The 22,357-nt window shown below is 43.0% G+C and overlaps 1 protein-coding gene across 6 annotated transcripts in view; it reads left to right on the top strand.

Moving 5' to 3' along the window:
- FGFR2 (fibroblast growth factor receptor 2) overlaps positions 1-22,357 on the top strand; it is an 87,588-nt gene that overhangs the window by 8,735 nt on the left and 56,496 nt on the right. For 2 of the 6 annotated variants that reach the window (XM_087763746.1, XM_087763745.1), the window contains exons 3-5: positions 11,484-11,750; positions 12,432-12,506; positions 19,723-19,892. In XM_087763746.1, coding sequence (XP_087619872.1) covers positions 11,484-11,750; positions 12,432-12,506; positions 19,723-19,892 — 512 coding nt within the window. The remainder of the gene's footprint in view (positions 1-11,483; positions 11,751-12,431; positions 12,507-19,722; positions 19,893-22,357) is intronic. The other 4 variants (XM_087763748.1, XM_087763747.1, XM_087763750.1 and 1 more) reach the window with 2 other exon arrangements.

Below are 22,357 nucleotides of genomic sequence, written 5' to 3'. Positions count from 1 at the left end.
TTCACCCAGGGTCTCCTTGTTACCTTTTTTTCCACAAGAGCAGTGGCTTTGATAGCTGCAAGTTATGATTAACAATTGAAACTGATTAGTTAAATTGGAGGGTTGGGTTTTTTTTGGTTTGGTTTTTTTTTTTTTTTTTAAGGGCGGGCAATTATCACAGCCCATTATGGTGGAATGTGACATCCCCACAGCTTTGGGTGAGGGCTGGATGCCCTTTCAGAGATCTGGTTCAGTAAGTTATTTGGCCCAGTACAGGAATTGCTAGCTGAGATTCTGGGGAATTGTACAAGCAGCCAGATTAAATCAGTCTTAATGTGTCCATTCTGTGTTTAAAACCCGCAGTCCTTTAGCAGAGGCATGGTCTTGAGCTGCAGACTAATTGGGCATGGGTAGGGTTGTTATTTACAGTCTGTGATGATGAGACACTGGGAGTTGGTAATGTGTCAGCGTGGCAACTATTTTGCAAAGTAGCACAAATAATTGCACATTTCGGGCTTATCTGCCATATTTTACAATTGCAGCTTTTGGAAGAAGGAAAAAAAAAGTTAACTTTTAGGAATTTGGGGTTTTTTTTTGAGACAGAAGATTTTCAAAGATGCTGAGTTGTGGGTCTTTTATTTTTTTCTTTTTTTGTTTGTTTTTTTTTTAAAAACCACTTGTATAGATAAAACCCCAAACCAGCCACCAGGTCCAATGGATGTGTAGTTTTTTAATCTTAAAATAGTTCTTCATTGGCAGAGAACAAATTTCAGGCTATAGTAACTTTTTTTACAGGCAATCTACAAACCTTTGAAAGCAAAATTTACAATGAAAATGCTGACAACTCCGGTTATGCAAGGTTGTGTATGCATGAGACGATGGACTGTTGTGGTGTTTTAATAATAACCATAGCATAGCTGTTAATGAGCATATTTCTATATCCAGCTTTCCAGCTTCAGTAGAAGTGATCACTTGCCTTTATACAAATACATTCAAAGATTAGTATTTTCTTAGAATGAATATTTAGTTTAGGAACAGATGGGAGTGTGAGAAAAATACTTAGCCGTTCCTTTTTCTGTCATCAATAGAGAAAAATTCCTTACTAGAGGGGTCAGATTTTTAAGTGTTAAACATTTGTGAGTCCTCAAGGTTGAAGTTTTAGAGTGAAAGTGGAGACTTTCTTCGAAGCAGCACTCCTTAGCAATATAAACCCGAGTTTTTAAAAGAACCATCGCCCACTTTGGCAAGTTAGGTCTTGTCTATTTGTAATAATGCACCTGGTTTGACTAGCAGAGAAAATTTATTTTGGTGTAGATAAGCAAGTGCAGAATTCATGCTGAAAAGACATCAGGAACCTAAAACATGTCTGAAACCATGAAGAGTCTGGAGTTTTGCACCAGTGTGACTGAGGGTTTGCTTCCTTGGTCACAGGCTGGGCACGCTGTGCTCCTCCATCTCAGCTCATCAGGTGGGAGCATCTTCTGCAGGGTCAGGACATGCTGATTTGTGTCTGTGGTGGCTATGGGAAACTGGACAATACTTAATTTGTCATGGAGCCTGCCAGGGTAAAATTATCCTTACAGCAGTTTGGGAACCGATTTGAAATTCAGATCTTTGAATTTAGGTTCAGCACATTGCGCTGTGAGTCTGTAGCTTTTTTTTTGGGGGGGGGGATTTGGTACAACGTGCCTCCACAATCAAAGATGCTGTCTTGTAGTACTGGGGACTAAACTGGCTTTTAAACTGATTGAAAGAGAAGTTGGAGCAACTTTGAATACAGGCAAATCTTAAATAAAGACCAGATTTGCAGGAGTGCAGCAGCCAACAGCTCCTGTTATAATTATGAAATGCGCGCTGGGAGCGCCGAGCTGTTCTGGAAGTTTGGCCCTTCGGGTTTCAGTCGGAGTCGAGAGCGTCAGCGAAACTGCGTCGGCATTTACTGCTTGGGGACTGCACCTCTCCATGAGGACAGTTGCAAAATAAGATATTCCGTAAAGGGTAAATATTTACGTGGATTTCTTTTTAAAACTTTTAAAAACAGGTTATAATTTATATACCAATTATGTACATCTCCAGGTTCTCCTCTCCCCTCTCTTAATTATTGCTGCTGGGGTTTTTTTTGGAAAAAGAACCCCTTTTTTTTAGGGGTTTGGTTTTCCTGGACCTACTTCTGAGTATCAGGGTGGTCAGCACCTGGTATAGAGATGTGTCTCATGGGCTTCACTTTCTGCTGGTTCAGGTCCTTTTGCTGCTTGTCACCGCACAAATGACATTATCTGTATGGAAGAGAGGGACAGACAGGCAAACTAAGTGCTAGCTGAATTCTACCGTCCCGCTTCCTTCACTTGCCTTGCTATTATTATTTTAATTGTATTTTTAAAATGACTGCAAGTGAAAGCATTTGGTGAACCTCGGCGAAGCTGAGGAGTTGTGAGATCTGACCTACTTTCGTTCCCCTCCTCGCATGGCGTTGCAAGTTGCGTGTAATTATTGCTTTTCCTCCCCCGCCAAAGAACTGGCTCATCAGTTTGGGACATAAACCGATGTCGAGCAGCCTCGCAAAGCGTCTTACGGTAGCAAAGCCACAAGAACTGAGAGGAGGGGAGGATTCTTTTGTACCAAGGAAACTGCTTGCATTTGTGAGGGTTTACTGGGAAGGGCAATGTGCTGGGGGGCTGGAAGGGAGAAAAAGGAGGAGAAAATCATATTTTGGCTGTATTTTAATTTTTTTTTTTCTCCTACCTTTTCATGAGTTTCTATTGAAAGGAGTTTTGCGACATGGTAGTTATCACCTCAGGTTTTCTCCCAAGGGGGCTTGTAGCTGTTTCTGAGCGGGGTTTGGAGTTGGATGCTGTGGCTGGGCAGGCCTTAGCAGTCTGCACTGACTCGGCCGAGTCTGTAGGAGGTTAAATTGTGGTTGGGTGGAACAGAACTTGATCAGAGCGCCATGCTGAAACTTAGTTTTTAAACGGAATAAAAAGCTGTGGTGTAGGAAAAACTACGTAAGGTTCATGATAGTCTTTCTTTAGGGTGGCCTGAATGGGTGCGCAGGGGCCCAGGTGAGCTGCCGGCAGGGCCGGCTGCTGGGCAGCCCGGGAGAGCCCGCTTCTGTGAGACTCGCTTTGCAAGTTTGTGAAGTGCCCTGCTCAGTGTCTCCGTGTTGCAATGTTTAATTTGTTTCAAGGAAAGTAATATGACTTATAATTCTGAATGCCGCCCAACAGTTCTTAAAAATCATTTTAAAACCCCGGTTTAAATTTTGAGCAGTTCTTGAGCTTGGTTCTATTAAACATAGCTTAATCATGAAAAATAATCCTGTTTAGATATTACCGTGTTGAAGTACCCAGATTTATCTGGTATTGTTTACTCACCAGGGTAGCACAGGTATTTTAGACGTGCAGGATTAACATGGAGGCTCTGTAATAAATCCGCAGCGCGCCGCTGCTCTGTAATAGCTCTTCTCCTAACAATTCAGAAGCGTTTGAACCATCTTCCATTAGTATGGCAAAGTGCCCAGGAGCCACTGCTGCAGTGAGGAGTGAGGAGGTGTCGGCAAGTTAAAAATAACCCTTGTCATGTAAATGGTTGTGGGCCACCTGGAAGTGCAGATAGCCAGCCTAGCTTTTAACTTCAGGGCTTGTTCTGCTGCACCTTCCTTGTCCCCAGGTACCACCGGCAACTGTTCTCTGTGTGGAGCTGGAATTAAATTAGCTCTGATGTCTTTTGACTAAATGTTGCTCTTGGTTAACAGGGAGCCTGGTATGCCTTGAAGCTTTGAAGTACTTGGAGAATATCCTATGGTTTATATGCGTTGTGGATAGGACTTTCAAAAGTGCTGAGGGGATGCTTTGGGGATATTGTTTCCAGTGACTTTTTTCAAATCCCACTTTAGGAAGCGGGGGAAGATGAATTTCAGGGGAACAGGCAAGATGAGACTTCCAGACGAGCTGCTAAAATTAAGAGGATTTGTATAGTCAAGTAAAAATGGGAGCGTGTACAAAAGAAACAACTGCTGACTTGCTTATAGGGAATCTGAATAGACGTTCTCTGCATCCAGAACTAACACTCCAACATGAAATTGTGCAATTTTTAACCTCAGAGTTGTAATTTTTTTTTTTTGCATATTGAGTAGTAATAGTCCTGAGCATGGCTTTCGGCAAACCTGGAAGGAAACGGTTGTGTTTTTATGTTTGGATTTATGCTATGTTCTGTTATGTTTTTATGTTGCTCTTGAAATGCAAATAAAGAACCTGAAAAAAGCTACAGATTGGAATAGATGCAAGAAAATATTAAAACCAAGAAAAACTCTTAGCAATTAAATATACGTGCTCATACCTTTTCCCAAGACTGTATATCTTATATGGAGCCTTTCCTAAGCAGACTTTAAGGCTAAGTTGGACAATGGGAGTTGGTTAAATTGCTCTGCCACTTGGTTATGTGCAGAATACAGTCAGGAAGATTTGATGTTCTGCTGTTGCTGAAAGTAGAAACAATGAGAAAATGATCCTAGTCTTGGATTCTGCTTTTTAGAGAGAGGTTAATTTTTTTTTCAGCTTTTCATTTGGGGTTCTGGCAAAAGGTGATACATTTCCCCTTTGTATTGTATAATAGGTTACATGAGAAGACTCTTCTGTAATGAGTTTGAAGAGTAGTTAATTATTTTTGAGATTGTGTTACATGTGTGTTCGGCTTATATTGTACTCCCCAGTACACTTACTCTATTACTTCAGGCAGCTGATGGAGCTTATGGCTTGAACAGAAATGGTCAAGATTTGATGCCTGGCACCAAAGGTTCAAATCCTGAGGATGGCCTATAGCTTCTCATCATACTGATGAAATTATAAAAGGCAGCACAATAATTTTAGGGGTTTTGGTATGACTGCTTAAGGTTGGGGGTGTTTTCTCCCTCCCTGCTTACCAAGTCTTTGTGCAGAAGACATACTGATGCTTTGCTGTTTCTTGGTCTGTCCCGTATCTGGAGACAAATCCTACGGTGACTGTTGTATAAAGAAGTCTTCATCCTGTAAGGAGCAGACCGTGAAGAATGGGGACAAACAGGAAGAAATTGCAGGGCAGTTCCCAGCAGCAGGAGGTGGCCTCGCTGGTCTCTCTGCTGTTTACTTTGAACTTGGCATGCTCTGAGTCTTCCCTGGCTTGGCTTCCAAAAGCATAAAGCACACAGCCAAGCCCATGAGCATGTGATACTTGGCATTTTTGATGCATGTTGTGTGGTTGTACAGCCATAACTCAACGATCACAACTATAAAGACAGGTAGGAGCAAGCAGGCTACAAGTTGTAGGAATTTTTAATCTCTTCATGAAGCCTAGGCAAGCACAATTTTTTTTTTTTCCTTTGGAGAGGAGCCTTCTTCCTTTAACCATGGGGTGAGACAGGTCAACCTAGCTGCTTTGCAGCCATCAGAACCGTGCTGGAATAGTTCATGCACCTCACTCCATGTCAGCCAACACATCAACATAGCAGGGGACCTCATGAGGTTTGCCCCCGCTGCTCTGTTCCGCTGGGTGCGATGAGGCCCTTGTGTCCGTAGCCAGGGCTAAATGCTGCTTGGGGGTTGTTACCTCGAGGAGTTGCGGTTCCACGATTGCTCATCTGCCAAAGAGCGTTACACAAGGCAGATAGATGGAATCACGTGGGGATAACTTTTAGGTGCACATGCAGGACTTTCTCTTGGCCAGGGGGTCCTGCAAGTGGTGAAACTCTTTGCTGCTCACCAGAATTATTTATTTTTCTAAGTCTTCAAAGCTTAGGAAAACAAGTTAGTGCAGTGTAATATTTTCCCTTACCTGTGATGACATTGGCAAGTAGTTCAATTGGAGGAGATTCACTTTTTTTTTTATGCTCTTAGTATATGTAACATTCAATAGGAGCTGACATGATGCTGGAGGTCCACACTCCAGCAGGTCAGTGTGGCTGGAAGCTCCACGCTTGCTAGGGTACCAGGCATGTATTTAGGTGGCAACGTTTCGTTTTGAAAATGTTTACTTCCAGGGCAAAAGGATTCTTCCTGTTCCTCAGATACTTTTCTTTGGTCTGGTTTCATCTCTTGTACCCATCAGATGATTAGGTCCTTATAGGGTAAGGATAATAGGGTTAAAGATGATGCCAAGAAAAAATACCTTAATTTATTTTGGAGAGTCTGGTGCTTAACATTTTGTGGAAGTCGCTGTGCTTTCAAATAGAGCGGCCCAGGAGCTTGTTTTAAAGGAACAAGTGAAGACTTAGAATCTGCCACATTTTTTATAACTATCGCATATATCTCCTGCTCTTTGGTGCTGTTTGATGAAGTTTTCCTACAAGACCTAGATCTTTTTCATCAGATAAGAACAATTAATGTTTTTTATACATTGAGGGGGAAGTGATTCTTGCTCTTTGGGGTGTTGTTCACAGTGACAAAGGATTTTTTTTTTTTTTTAATTTTTTTGTGTTTTAAAATTATAGAAGGAACTTTAGTAACTTGGAAAGGAAAGTATTTTATCAGAACAGAGAGACTTCCTGATTATGCCTGGCGGAGGCAGAGCTGGGCATAGCTGGCAGCTAGCTGACGGAAACGCAGTACAAATAAGACAGCAGGAATCCAGTGACTTTGGAGAAGCAGATGGATGAATTGCAAACACTATTTTGTCCCCCTTTGTATAAGGAGACGTGCTTTGCCTTTGCGGCTTTGGCTTGCTGTTAGCTAATGGGAGATAGTCACCGTGGCCAGGAATGACTCTTTGCATTTTTAAACTGGTGGCCATTTCTTTTGTAGGCTGAGCTTATCATCCATCATCGGAAGGGGACATGGAGCTACTCTTAATATTAGCCTGCCAACTTAAATTGAAGGAGAAGCCCATCGGCTTGTACCTGGGAGGTGGGAGGGAAGGTTGCAAACCTGACTGATGATACCTGGGCTTCCTGATCCTGCAGACACTGCCTCCTGCAGAGACCGTAAAGGCTTGGGTTTGACTCACAAAGTCCTGGGGCCCATGGCTATTCTGCTTCAAGTGTAGGTCGGCAGCCCCGTTCCATGTTGCTCATCCAGCGTGGTCTTGCTCAGATCTTCCTCAATGCCAGTAAAAACAGGAGAGAGGGGCAGGAGAAGCAGGAGGAGTGGTAGTGGTTGGCAGCCTGGCGTTCCCTGTGGGGGACATTCAATTTTGCAATGAACCTCTTGGATTCTTGACAGGTCAGGTCCATTGACCCTTCTGGGCACGCTATGGTGAGTGTTTAGTTATTTACTACAGCCTTTTGAAGGGAAAGTGGCTTGATGGGATCTCAGGCTTTTGTGTTATGGAGAGTTGTGTGAGAATCTTTGCTGGGGTTAGCTATTAGCTGATTGTTTAATTATTTGGCTCTGTAACTAAGTAACTAAATGCCTTGAGCCTTAAGATAAGCAGCTCTTTGTTAACATTTTAATAAATGGAGGCAAATAATAATTTAAAACCTAAGGAAGTATAAATCTCTTGTTTCAGTGACTGAATCTTGAATAGAAGCATGATTTGGAATAGAATTAGGTATCTCATAATAATCTGTTATAGCACATTCAGAATGTCCCCAGTCCTCTATTGTGATCATGGTTTTTATACAAATACTATTTACTCCATTTGATGGCTGGATGGCATAAACCATGCTGCGAGATTGTATGAGCAGGCAGAGAAAAAGTTCGCGTCTGTTTATTTAACAGCAGCTTGGTTTTCCATGGCGGTATTGTTCAACTGCTCCACCTTTAAAGTTAAAATACATTGTGTGCACCACTATTACAAATAAGGATGTAGCTGAGAGCAGACAATAGCAGAAGCAACATGCCCTCCCTTGTCCCCCAGTGTTAAGAACACCACGGAAATTTTACACGTGCCTTTGTTGCTTGTTTGTTTTTTAAGGGGTGATAGACAGGTGTTACTCACATCAGTGAGCGCACCTTTGCGGTAGGAGCTAATGCCACAATTGTAGGATTTGCAGGAGACCTCGCTTAGAAAGGTGTCCTGTGCCGCCTTCCCTCGGCCGCGCAGAGCTCGCCCAGCAAAGGGCTGATTTACAGGCTTATGGCGATGGCTGAAGGATGCAGTTTGAAGGGCTGGAGGAACATGAAGGTGATACCAGATCATCAAGCCTTGCTTGGTGGTGCAGGCTCTGCAAAGCTATCTCCTCCTTCTCCCATCTAGCTATTTTCACTAAGGGAAAATTCGGGAGGATGCTGCTGAAAACACGGGAGGATGGGTACAAGCAAGGGCTGAGCAAACTTGCAGCCTTATTTCTCCGGTATGCTCAAAAGACATGGAAGCGGGGAAGTAATCCTGATGTCAGCCTCAGGGGAACCATCGATTTGATGATACAGCATGCACATGAGTTCAAAATTTGTCCCTAAATTTCAGAGTGGTGTAAAAAAAATCCTTGTGCAGTGTCCTGGAGAGCGAGTTAACTTTGCAGTGTAGGTTGTTTATGTGCTGCCGGGAATTTTTTTAACAGTTTAAACTGGTTGATTTTCTCAGTGAAGCTGTTGGGCGGACTCATGCCTCAGAATCCCACCTGTTCTCTGTTTGCTTTTGGGCACCATTTCAAACCCACACTGGAAAAAGTTTATAGGCAAACATTATAAAAAGCGACAGTCTTAAGTGCTGCTACATTCTAGTTTGGCAACACAAAGGCTTACCTGAAATAACTCACTATTTCCAAACATGACTTCATTATTTCATGACAACACTTTGTGCTGTATCTTCCCTGGTACTCTAGAGAGAAAGAAATGGAGGAGGATAATATTTACCAAATGCTAATACCTATTTGAAACTTGTTTTTCTTTAGTGTACTAGTAATTTTCCTTGTATTTTTTTTTTGTAATTTTGAAGTAAATTGCTGCTCTTGAGTTTGGATTTGGATTTGTGTTGAAAGACTCGCTGTACATTTGGAGATAGTAGTTTAAAAAGAGATGAAATCAAGATTAGGAGGTAGAAAATTATATTCCTTGTAATTGTATGGGAATGACCGATCCGCCCAGGAGGACGCCGCAACCTGCGTGACCATCCTGCGAGTTTCCTGGGGCTCCTCAGGGAAAGCCGCTAATGCACTTAAAGGAGGATTGAGTTATCTTCACCCATGGTGGCTTTTAGAAAGTTTAAACAAAGACATTTTTAAAGACTCCTGTACATTGTTGGCACAGCGTAAACTCTGTAAAAGAAATTTTCTTTGCAGGTAAAGCGTTACAAAAAACTCTTAAAAGCTTCAAAGTAAATTAGCTAGCTGGCTTCAGCGAGTTTTGTTTTGTTTTTTTTTTTTAATTTGACAGTGGAATCCGAATTAAAAAAAAAAATCTCAAGCATACTCTAATATACTCATTACTGATATGAAGTATATGTAGAAAGGAGCCCATGCTCCTTCTGGAAATTAGATTTCTAACAGCGTAGTGTGGTGCTTGGTGAAACACCTGCACTGCATATCTGTGGATTCTTGACCATATCAGCAAGATTGAATTAGTTTATAAGGAGTATAAAGCTGTATTGTGGCTTGTCCTAGACTTTGAGACGGAACTTTGCACGTTAGAAAGTTTAGAGACCTTGTTATAAAATCTAAATCCAAGAATTTCTACAGTCTCCATAATTGGTCTTGTTTAGATGGTTTCATGTACTTCCTCTGGCCACCGTCTTGGTGTGATGCATGTGTCAGATCTGTTGTTTGAAAAAGCCATGTTTGCCCTAGGGGAAAAAGCCAGGAGAAGCTTTGCTTGCTTTGCAAGGGCACATCCCTGGATCTGTTCTCCCTTTGCTTTGGGCAAACTTCCACTGAACTCCCTGAAATTACAGGATTCCAGGATGACTGGGAGGAGAAATCGAACACGCTGTTTTCAAGTGCATCAGTATAACCCAATATTTAAATGCATGTGTGTCCCACTGTGGTGGCCACTTTGGTACTCGTAGAATCATAGAGTATCTCGAGTTGGAAGGGACCCATAGGATCATCGAGTCCAGCGCTCTGCTTCTCGCAGGACTACCTAGAACTAAACTACTGACAGAGCTTCAGCATTTCCAGACTCCCGTCCCCAGGCTAGCTCAGATGTGATGCTTGTTTGACTTCTCTGTTGAAGGAGTGATACAAGAAATGACAACGCCGTGCCCCAAGGACGAGGAACATGGGTTTCAGGGTTTTGGTATTCTTGGAAGCAAGGGTGGACACCGAGGAGTCACCTATTTTGATATTTCCTCAGACTCCCAAACAAACAAACAGAGGTGTGTGTTTTATTTATATATGCACACAGTGGTGCACAGTTGGTGCCTGCGCGGGGAAGGATGTGTGCCGCGGAGCAGTTGTCCGTGAGATGTGACCCTCCTCCTGAGCAAACAGAGGATGCCTTCATGCTGCTTTCCCTTATTTACTTTTCATGCCGGCCTTGGTGAGGCCGGGAGGCTCGTGGGAGAGGGACACTGTGGTTGTGGGGAGAAAGTGGTTACAAAAGCAGTCCCTATACTGGGCACAGCGTGGTGTGGCGTGGGGGTCCCTCCACCCTGTGCCCAGCCATCCCGCTGCCCCTGTGGAGACTGTCCTGGGTGCCCGGGGCTGTGGTTCCCTTCCCCCTGCTGAGAGCCGGCCTTGGAAGGGGGTGATGAAGCTCTAGTAACTATAGGCAGGTGTAGTTTTCCAAGGATCTTTTTTTGGAAAAAGACTGTGGTTTGACATTCTCGTTATTTGGTTACAAAAGGGAACTGATGGGTGAGCCATTTTGTTTCGAACTTCCGTGTACGCTGTGACTTTGAAAGCTTTGCTTGTGTTCCCGGGTTTCTGCTGTATTCTGCTCAGGAGAGGCCGTGAAATAAATGAAGCAAAAAAAAAAAAACAAACCAAAAACTTAAAAGAAAAATTTACTGTCACTGGGAGCAGAGTTGGGAGTGTAGGAGGCACATGTAGGGACTTTGGGAAGGGTGCAGGGAGAAAAATAAAGGATATCGTATATGCTGTGTATAGGAACGCAAGTTTATTAGCTTAGTTAGTGAGGGATCTTTTGGCCATCCTTTTCTTCCAAAGCGGCTCTTTTTAGGTTTAAAAAAAAAAAAAAGGCAACTTCTAAAATCAGATGGGGAAAGATAAATATTGATTTGAATCATAGACGCAAATGCTAAGATATAAAACTGAAGTTGCTTTTTGAACTCCTTCTGCCTCTACCAAATTCCTTGAAGCCCCCAGGTTCAGGAGCACTCACTTCCCTAGAGTCGGCTCGCTGTGCCCAGCGAGAAGGGTTGTGCCTTTGCGTGGCACTCGGGATGAAGCACGTGCTGAGAGACCGATCGAAAGGGAATGAGCTTTCTTTGTGTTTAACTTCTTGAAAATAAAGCGTATCCCATACCTGCATGTGGTTCAGTTTTACAAGACAGATTGCTGGGCTAATCTGGATGAAACTTTTTTATTTAACATAACTTGATTTCTGTGGATGAAAAGGGCCTTCACTGACTTTTGTTGGAAATTCTCTCCTTTCCCTTCTCTTTCTTCTTTTTTTCCTCCTTTCCTTCCACCTTCGCAGAGCCGCCAACCAAATACCAAATCTCTCAGCCAGATGTATATTCAGCACTCCCAGGAGAACCGCTTGAGTTGCGCTGTCAATTGAAAGACGCCGTCATGATCAGTTGGACTAAGGATGGGGTCCCTTTGGGGCCCGACAATAGGACAGTGATTATTGGGGAGTACTTACAAATTAAGGATGCTACACCCAGAGATTCGGGCCTCTATGCTTGCACTGCTGTTAGGACCCTAGACAGTGATACTCTGTACTTCATTGTAAATGTTACAGGTGAGTGAGTTAAACACAGGTTTTGCATGTAGAAGCTGTAAAATGTGATATAAAGACACATTATGATATAACGTGAAACAGCCCGCTCGGGCACAGCGAGTTGAGCCGAGTTCTGTAGTTATTTCAGATATTTTTCCCCCTTGTCCTGACCCTGAAATGGACTCAGTTTGTATATACTCCTTTTCCTTCATGGGATCCATGGTGATTAACAGCTGCTGAACAGCCCTCTGTTTTATGCCACTATGACAGGATTAAATTATACAGAGTTGCTGTGATGGTGATAAAGTCACTGAAATGAATACACATTTTTTTTCCCCCCTGCATCAGAAGAGGAAAAGGGGTGTCCTGCATCCTTTAAGTTTAGAGATAAATCATTCTGGAGACACTTTGTTCTGTTCAACTGAATGTCTTTAAGAAAAATAAAAATTGTAAGTGGAAAGAGATTTTTGGAGTTAGCAAGCTCCCTTTGGAAACTTCGAAGCATTTCAGGATTATTAGTTGGTTTTGTTAGAATTTTATAAGAGTAACGCACGTTTTGTGGCTGGATTTTCTTCTTCTATAGCTTCTGCACAACTAACATAACATCTGTTCTCCTTGGTAGATAATCTAAGATGTAGCGTTTTGGTTTATTTGTCTGTAAAAATAGGCTGGTTTAAAGACTTGATTATTTTTAATGTGCAGATGCTCTTTCCTCTGGGGATGATGAAGACGACAATGATGGGTCCGAGGACTTTGTGAATGACAGCAACCAGATGAGTAAGTAGCAGCGAACTGCCAGAAGTCACTAGCAAGATCCACGTGGAAAATACTGTCCCATCTTTTGCACTCCTGCCTTCAGAGCTTCTTGATTGTTAACTGCATGGGCTGTCAAATAGTGGTGTCTTTGTCCTTCTCTGTTTTCTGTTTCACATAGTTCGTAACTTGGAAAAGAAAAAGAAAAATAAACTAATATTCTTCTAAACACGCTTTACTGGTCTGTACTTTCTTTCTCCCTTCTTGCTAGCTTTTCTGCAGTTTCCTTTCTTCCTGAATTGAAGTTCAGTCTTTGTCTGGTTTAGACTCTCACAGATGAACTAACTTTTCCTGAACCTGAGCTGAAATTTAACAGAAGAAACAAAGATCCAGCTCACTTTGTTAAAAGGTGGTATGGAAACTTTAAAAATAAAATTAAGTCGTCGTGAGGTAAATCCTGCAATCCTTAATTTCGGCAGAAATCTCGCCGGGGAGAATGAATTTGGAGACAATGAGGTTCTTTTGTCTGCAAAGGACCTCAAGGTTTGTCGCAAAGAAAGCAATCCAGCACTAAAACCACATTTTGTGTTACTTATGCATGATGAAAACGGGCTAAAAGAGTCTTAAACCTATCTGAATGTTAAACTTCAGTCCCTTTAGAGAATTTGGAAAGCTATTAATAAGCTCTAAATAGAGCAGTCACTAAGAAAAAAAATATGTAAAATTCATATTGGTTCCTTATGCCCCTATGCACTGTTGGAAAATCCCCGTGGTGACTGGTAGTTTGCTATCGCATGTGCTTTGTAAAGTCAATAACACACAGAACACAGAAATCCTTCACGGGAGATGTCAGCTAGTTACAGAACGCAGTAGCCAGGTAGTGTATTTGCTCCTCAGCCTGATTAGTAATTGGCAGCTAAACTGTACGCTTGAAACACTTGTTCAGATGATAACGCATGAGCCTGATTTCAGCTCTCCTAGTTAGTTACTGTTGTATACGGCTGCCCCTGGTCTGAAGCTGTGAAACATTAGATGCTATTTAAAATGATATAAGTTCTTAGCTGCCTGTTTGGCCCCTGCCATCTGTTAGTGTGATTAACCCGCTCTGATTCACAGGTGCAGCTTGAAGTGGCTGAGATTAAGCAGCTGGAGGCTGCTCTGACAAAGGAATGTGGTGGCAAAGATAATTGGCAAGTTTGGAAAAGGGACACTGCTTTTAAAAGAAGTTGTCTAGGCAAAACCCACAAACCCACGCAACGTTAGCGTTCCCCTGAAAAGGACTCGTGGGTAGAAGTTCCTTTTAGGAAACATCCCGTTGTCTGTTATCGCTTTAGAGTTTATTGGTGTTGGTCAGAAAAGGGCTTGCAATATTTTCAGTGTGTTAGCGAAGGCAATTGTGCTTCTAATCCGTGCTGATGGCTTTGGAGATTCACTGTGAGCACAAATGGGTTTTGGAAGTGCATATAGCGAGAAAAAAGAAAAGGACCTGATCTCAAGGCAACGGTGCTCCGTAACAACGTGGTAACGATTCCTGCCCTTTCGTGCAACAGGGAGAACTACCCAGTGGTGTCCTCTGTAACGCTAGTGATGTCCTTGTAACATGAGCTATCATTTTAAGCTACTGTTAATCAATCTTGATTCAGGAGCTGGTGAAAGGCCATTGACAATTTCCGTCTGCCAGGGATGGGGTGTGTACTTTAGCAGGGGTCAGTCACACTTTCCCTCCTCTAAATGAAAGATGCCTCTAGAGCGTGAACGTTTAAACATCGCGGATGGCGGGGAGAGCACAAACTCTTGCAGTGTAGAAGGGAGGAAACTGCAAGAAGACAGATTGCTCCCGAGAAGAGTGTTGCACAAACAAGTCCTCATGAGACTGGTCTTTACGAGGTGCCCACAAACTGTTGGGGCTTCTCGCAAGCTGCGTTCGGGCGCCGGGAGCAGCGCAGCCTTCCTCCCGGTGCCCGAGCGCTCGATGGGAAGAGCTGGAACCAGAAGAACGATCGTGGCACTGCATCGCTGCAAGCGCTCTGTTTTCAATGAAAAGTTGCATCATAGTCACTCAGTTGGATTAATACAACGTTGCTGAAAGAGGGTTGTGATTTGGCAAGATCAGAGCTGTGTGAAAGTTAGGGGTGGGACTTGGTGTGGTGCTTTTGCAAACCACTGAAGCTTGTATATGTAGTGTCTTCTAAGCGTTCCCATCAGTATCGCTTGCCATTCCCCTTCTAGATTTTATATTGTATCCAAAAGGCCGCATCTAATTTAAGAAACTGTTGCAAGACAGATTGAAAAATGAATGAGGAGTTGAGGAGTAGCCTAAGTCCTCCCTGAGCATGCCGTGTGGCAGGCAGGGGTGTATAATGGTCAAATCCCCTTTGCCACCTTCTCCTGCCTACGTTAGGCAGAGCCGAGGGAAGTCCAGGACCTCACAAGCATCCCTGGTTGCTGCTCTTTAAGAAAAAGAAGTCTTTAAGGTTTCCTGAATCATGGTTGGAGCTTTGCAGATCTAAAACAATTTAACTGATAATTTACATACAAATTACAGCTGTGATCATTAAGGATAAGCAATGGAAATTGGCCTGGTTATGCCTTTACTGATAGAAACAAAAGGCCGTAGTCTTCAAAGGTTGTTGCTTTTTGATGAAACAATTCTGATAAAGTCCAGCTGTCCTGGCATGTTAATTACGACGTGATGAGGCAGGAAACGGCCGTAGTGCCTTCCACAGGAAACCGAACCTTGGCATTCTCATTCCTGCATGTTTAAAAGTAAAGCAAACCTTTTAGAGCTCTTTTATTTACGATGGTAAGTATTCTTTTAAGCTTTTTTTATTTTCCTTGCCTCTGTCACAAATATATTTTCAGAGGCCAAGGTTTTCCAGTGCAGGCAGAGAGACTGTGGAGGAAATCTAGCCTCATTTTCAAGGCTGCCCAGAACATACAACAGCTCTTGAAGTCAACGGGGCCTTTAAGTGGCTTGGTAGCTGCGACGAGCAACTCGCTCTTGGGAGAGGAGGGCACTTGTGTGTACACCCCTGCGTTTGACCATTTGCCCTGTGTGTATTTTTAAGTAAAAGGCATGCAGAGCAGATTTCGCTCCGCGTTTGGTGTCCTTCTATCTTGACAGATATTTTAACTGTCTGAAAAAACGCTGTGGTAGATTTGTTCCAGACTGCATCCTGAATAGCTTTTTATTACTTCCAGCTTTTGTTGAAGGGATTAGTGCTTGTGGAAGGTGCAGGATTGGTTCTGCTGCAAAATAGTCCTCTCTCTCCACAAAATGGCTTTGTTGGCAACTCGGTTTTTCCCTTTGTTGCCCTAAGGAGGTGCCTCAGCTTGGTTCTGGAGGGCCACCTCCAAGGCTTTTTCTCCAGGACCTTGACCTGGCACTTCCTTTTACAAAGCTAAGGGCTGATCATCATCAGTTCCTACCGGCAGCGGTGGAATATACATTGTTGGTACTTCTTGCCTTGTCCTCGTCATGATTTTGAGAGGTAGCCCTAACTTAAGGGATATCTATAATCCTGGCTTGGTGCTGGCAAGGCAGGAGCTGTTGTGATGGTTGCACTGAGGTCCACCAACAGTAATTTATTCTGGAGGCCCCTGGGTAGCCCTGAAGATGCTGCTATTCCATCTTGAATTCTAGTCAGGCGACTGGAAGCTTTATGGCTTTTTTCCTTATCACCCTTTAAACAATTTCTTCTGGGCCAAGCAATGGTAAATTGGCACCAAGAACAAAAAGTATCTAAATGTAATCCACATGCTGTTCTTTTCATGCCTTGAAGAATTTCAGAAAGGATGAAACAAGGTTCAAATTATCAAATCCTGTAGAGTGGAAACGCACTCAAGGGAGCAGCAAAAATTGGATGTTGCCTAGAAGTGTTTTTTAATTAAAGGTCAAACACAATAGTACTGAAAACCTTGGGGGGGGTCTGATGTCTTTTCGGGTGCACTATTGCCTGCTCGAGGTGCTTGTCAGGCAGGCTTGGAGTTGACTACTTTTGTATTTCTTTGTATTAGATAAGACCAAATAAAAATCGAGGAGTCCTGAAGTGAAGTGGTCCCCTGGGCTGCCTAATTTCAATTTCAGATGCAGGAGATTTGCCTGATTAGATGTAATGTATTTGCAGCGGAGTGCAGTGTGGGTCAGCAGGATATTTTCTTCACTAATGAGAGCTCTAAAAGCAATCAGGAATTCCCACCCGTTCCCCTGCTGCTCGTTACCGCTCCGCGCCAGAGTCTGTCCTGTTGTTGCTGTGAACTTTGCACAGCGGTGCTACCTACTTCCACCTGGTCTGTTAGCGAGGATGGGATGCGATGGACACGGTCTGTAAGAGGACTCGGCACTTGGTGGTATATGCTAGTTAACTACGTTCATTATTGGTGTCAGTGAATCTGGATGTTCTTCCTCTCAAGACAAGTAGAAGCAGTAAAAGGTGCTTTTAGGTTATGATAATTTAATCTATAAAGAAAAATGCTGTGTGTTAATTGGATCAGTTGCTGTATGGAAGCACAAAATGAGGACGAGCGTTGGGGTCTGTGGATGTTGCTGCCTTTTTCTCTTTTCCCTTAAACATACCGAGGAGCTGCCAATATACGTTGCTACTTCCTAGTGAAAAGTGGTAGGATGTCTTGAAGCGTTTTCAGACGGTGTTGTCGACATGTGATGTCCGCATGTTTTTCTCCAAGCTCCCCTGTAATTCAGGAGCATTGCAGGTTATGCTGATGTGAGGGTTGGGCAAGGGGAAGCTTTCCAGGCTGAGTCCTTTCTCCCAGCGCAGAGAGTTTCCTTTCCCCCTCTCTCCGTGGCACAGAGCTGAGCCGCTTCTCTTCGTTCCTGCCTGCATCCCCCCGACCTCTTCTCTGCTCCCACCTCTTCCATAGAGAAAAAGTTTTTCCTCCCTGTGCATTTTTTGTATATGAGTCTTTCTGGAGCACTTTGCTTCCAGGGGCAGAGTTTTTTAAAGGATGAAGATTGATGGAAAAGGGGGGGTTATGCAAGAAAACCAGAGGATGAACTGCCCTGTAATGCAGTACAGGCTGGTAGCCGAGTAGAAACCTGGCTGCACGAAGCAGCCTTGTTTGGGGAACTGGTGGTGGACAGATCCTGACCAAGTCAGATGTCCTGGTCCTGGGCTACACCCTGACAGGAGCTTCTCAGAGCTTGGTCCTTTCAGCCTGTGCTTGCATGGGCGAGCTGTGGAGCCTGTGGTTCAGAGGTTGTGCTTGCCAGCAGATGCTTCCAAGCTTTTTATGCTCTATAGGTCTGAGAAGGTGGGTGTGATGGACGTGATGAGAAGAGACCGTGCTGGCTGCAAAGCTGCTGGGGTGGTGTTGCCAGTTTGGGGTCAGATCTAGGCACTGTGCTCTGTCTGAGATACCAATATAACTGGTTCGGATGGTTGATTGGCCTTGACCTGCCACAGTTGACTTTGGGGGAATTGTGGGTAGGGCCCAATATTGGTCACCTTACGTTGCCTTGTGGAAAATGTTTAGTGATCCAGAGAAAATATCCTTTTAATTTATCAGTACCAACATGTAATTCCGCCTTTGCCTGGTATACTTGTAATGTAATTTGGTGTTTGCGTGCAGTAGTTAATTCCTTTGGCTGGCTTTGTTTAAAGTCTTCTGTTATTTTAATGTGATCCTGGTTTTAGCAAATAACGTTAACAGTGATTTTCCTTGCATCCCTAATTCACTTTGGGCCGTGTAACAATTTCTTAGTGTTGCAGTTAAATTTTCAATAGTTACCTGATTTTCTATTTTGATTACATGCACAAATTTGCTTTGCTTTTCTACTTCATTAATTTTAACACTAATTGCCACTTCAGGCAAAAAAAATAATCACTTATCGTACTTAGCATCATTATAAGACTTGCTTTTGGAATGTTTTCTTTATACTGAGAGAGACGTTGTTAAAGGATTTATTCCTGTGTTTTCTATCCAGCTGTATTTTTATTTAGAGAGGGGGGGGTGGCAGGATTTCTGAGTTTGCACTGATTGTAAGAACTGCTATAAATATTTGAGGAACGGAAGAGTTTATTTATAGTGGAGCGTTAGGCTGCTAATGAAGGAAATGAAACAGGGCTGAGAGAAATAGAGTTATTTTTCTGGACCCTTTTAGTCTTAAAAATTCCACACTAATCTGATTTGCTTCAGGAAAACTCCATTGTAAAAGAAATTAATGTTTCCTACTATTAAACAGATCTTGAATCTTTAACTTTTTAAAAACTGTTATGGTGAGGCAACTGAAGTGATGCCATGAAGATGCTGTGCAACGTAGCCAAAGTGGTGCACGGATCCGGAGCATGCGATAACCTTGTATATGGATCTGTCTATCCAAATTTGCTTCTTGGAGGGTAAAAATGGATGGGTAGTTGTATGTTTTGTTCTGCTGTGTTTGCTGTACTTGTACGTGACAGCTGATTGACAACCTGGACAAGAGAGGGGTTTTCCACGTGCTCCTCGTGTGGGCACAGGCTGGGCCAGGGCATGGGAAGGGGCGAGCGAGAGCCAGGAGAGCCTTGCCAGGAGCTGGTAAGAGTGATCACTCCAGTAAATACGAGCTCAGAGAGACACTCTTGTTTTGTGCCGTGGTGCTGGGCATCGGTGAACATTTGAGCTTCAACAGGCTCACGAGACTGGGAAATCCCTGCAAAATGATCAGCGCTATTGCTGAGTTTTGCTGGTCCTCCATTTGTAAATGTATTTTAGTGCTTTCTATGACAGTAACAGCACAGCTCACATTGCCATGGTACACTAAGTTTTAGCGTGCTGCCAGGCAGGTAGGTATGTTTTTCTGCCTTCTGACAGATGGGGAAAGGTTAAGGCTGAGGCTCCCAACAGGTCTTCTGACTTGGTCTGTCTGGCTTCAGAGCCAGGGCCCGAGAATTCAAAGTTTGCTGAGCGCTCACAGTAACTCAACTTGAGGTCAAAAGCGTCCGATCATTTGAGTCTGCTGAAAACTCGGTCCCTCTGTCCTGCTCGACATATGCAAAACAAAGCATATCTGTGGTTAATTATTGGATTTTTGTCATAAATTATATAGTTAAGGCTGCAGACTGAGCCATTTGTGAAACTCTGGTCAACGCTTGTGGCATATGATTTCCAGTTGTGTACTCTTTCTAAACCACGCTGTCTCTGCTAAAACGGATACGTGCAGCACTTTGTGTCTGTGGAAGGGGCTGGAAAGGGAGCCCAGTTACCGAGTACTGATATTTCTGGATGTTTCTCTTTGAAACAGGGGCACCCTATTGGACACATACGGACAAAATGGAGAAAAGGCTACACGCGGTGCCAGCAGCGAACACCGTCAAGTTTCGTTGTCCGGCGATGGGAAACCCAACACCAACCATGCGGTGGCTGAAAAATGGGAAAGAGTTTAAACAAGAGCATCGTATTGGCGGATATAAGGTATGTCCTCATGATGTGATTTTGCAATGATTTACAGCAAGGCTGAAAAAGAAAAAAAAAACCACAAAACCCAACAAACTTACTGAAGTCAACAGAAAATCTTTTAATGGCCTTGGATCAAATGTAGAATCAAAAAAAAAAAGTAATTGTTTTCTTCTGGGGAAGGGCGGATCGTTTCTTTGGCGGTTACTGAGTGCTAATTCTATATTTTATTTTTCTCAAATTCAAGCTTGTAGCATAGCAGTGCAGCTAAGGGTTATTTATAGAGACTTACTTGGAAAACTAAAGACCGACTTTGCAAAGCAGAGTAAGACTATTTTGCTGTATTCGTTTTCAGCTGCATTGTTAAAAACATGACCATCCACTCTGGTGATTGTAGGCAGTTTAATAAAGGAAGGGTTGGAAGTCAAAAGTTATTATTTTCTATAGAGTTTATGGTCTGTGAAACTGAAATGGGAAGCAGAATTTGAGGGAAAGTAACAGCAATTACTTACAAGGGTTTGTTTGAATTTTAAACAGCTTCAGATTAGACGTTTCATTCTAAATTGGTGGTTACTGATTAAGAGAGAGTTTTTAGGGAGGCCAGCTAGCTCTGCGGGTTAGTGCATGGACCTTTAACCTCCCGGTATCTGCCTAGGTCAGGTCAGAAGTCAGGATTTGGTCATCTTATCCCGCGCCTTACGGGGGATGGGAGTGTGCGACATTGGCATCAAATTGCTGTTCAAGCGCTACCCTTGCCGTCCTGCCCCGCATTTCTGAGCTACCGTAGCCTCTTCTGCAGAACGTCTATCGGTGGCTTCCTCGCCTACCCGACACCTCAGCAACTTCTCTCCAAAGATGAGGAGTTTCTGAGTTAGTCACCTTGTGTCACGGTTGTAAGTCCCAGCCTAGAACTTGTGCCAAGGAGCTCAGAGCAATTTGTAATGGTAATTAAGACAGAAGTTAACTGACTTTTACAGACGATTAAGTAAGCTTAAGACTGAGTCCTGGGGGCAGCCTCCTCCGGTACCGTGCCACTGCCTTACCCCAGCAATTGCAGTATTTTTGGGGTGCAGTGTTTTGCGATGCCGTGATGGAGCCAGGATGTATATGGCTTCGTGTGCTGTTGACTCAGATCCTGCTTGGTACAAAAAAATATGTTTTCCAGTGCAGAGGAGGACAAGCCATAGTCTCCTTTCCTCTCTAGCTAGATTTACTGTAGAAAGTGTCAATTTTTCCAACATTTGTGTTAGCGGAAAGCGAAGCCCAGAAGTCTCCCCGCATGAACACTAATTATCTAAGTAGACTTTTCCATCTATGTTTGCTTACACCATAAATTACTGTTGCTTATGAGTGTACACCTGGCAACACCTTCTGCCTTTCATAACTCTATGGAGTGTTAATGAATTGGCTACAATTCAGTGATTTTCACCTTTCTCAGTGCTTATTTAAAAGCAAAAAAAAAGCCAATTAAAAAAAAAAACCAAAAAAAACAAAAAAAAAAAAAACCAAAAAACCCCAAACTAATCCTGTCTTGGAAAATAATAGTAACTGTTTCAGTACTAACTGAGACATTATTTGAATAGTTTACATCTCATGAAGGGGAAATGCAGATATCACTCTTGAAAACCATGAAGGAAAATGTGTGTTTTGCAAGGCAGGCTGGAGATACCTGATCTCTGGTTTGGGAGGGTGATCATTGGCGGGGTAAATCAGCCCACGTGGGGCTCCGTGCTGCCACTGCAAGCCTGTGTTAGGGATCTGGGTGAGCTCATTTAGACTTGTGCCCATTAAGTGGCACAAATTAAATTTTTGCTCATGTGTATTAAACGCATACAATTTCCTAGGTATGTATGTACTTTGGGAAGAAACCACAGATGCCTGTTTCTAAAGCCAGCTGGATAAGTGAAGTATATACCTATAATTCTAAACCATAACTTCTTACATCTTTTTGGTCTAAAGGTAAAAAAGAGGGGACACAGCTGTGGATTTTAGACTTTCTTGTTGCTCAGACATCAGATTTCAAACGACCCGGTAGCATTTACTTATCATAGTCATTCTGCTTACCAAATCTATGTATATTCCAGATTCTGTTGGTGTTTTGAATAACCATCTTTTTAAGATGGAAGCTTGCTTTCAGTGAATGGGTGTTGAAGAATGAGGCCTCCAGAGCTTCTGGAGGCTGTGCCGACTTCTTGTTAGAGGGGCAGGATGAGATCACTGCAGGCTTAGGTTAAAATTTTTCTGAAATAAAGAGAAAATCTTATTTTCTTGACACCTCTATACCAACAAATATGTAATGAAGGAATCCTCGGAAAGAACTGAAGCTTTCCATGTTGGTCTGTGTTCAGCCAGGTATCACAGCAACTCATGATAATTATTTTACGCTAATTTGTCTTGAATCTGGGCATTGCTATACGTAAAGCATTTCTGCTGGAGATCTTCATGTTCATAATGCTTTGAGCGACTAGAATAGCTGGAACCAA

Source organism: Nipponia nippon, unplaced genomic scaffold (assembly GCF_047370975.1).
Source record: "Nipponia nippon isolate SJK-2023a ecotype South Korea unplaced genomic scaffold, ASM4737097v1 scaffold_3, whole genome shotgun sequence".
Lineage (NCBI taxonomy): Eukaryota > Metazoa > Chordata > Aves > Pelecaniformes > Threskiornithidae > Nipponia > Nipponia nippon.
Note: the sequence above shows the minus strand (reverse complement) of the source record. Positions and strands in the feature narration are given on the sequence as shown.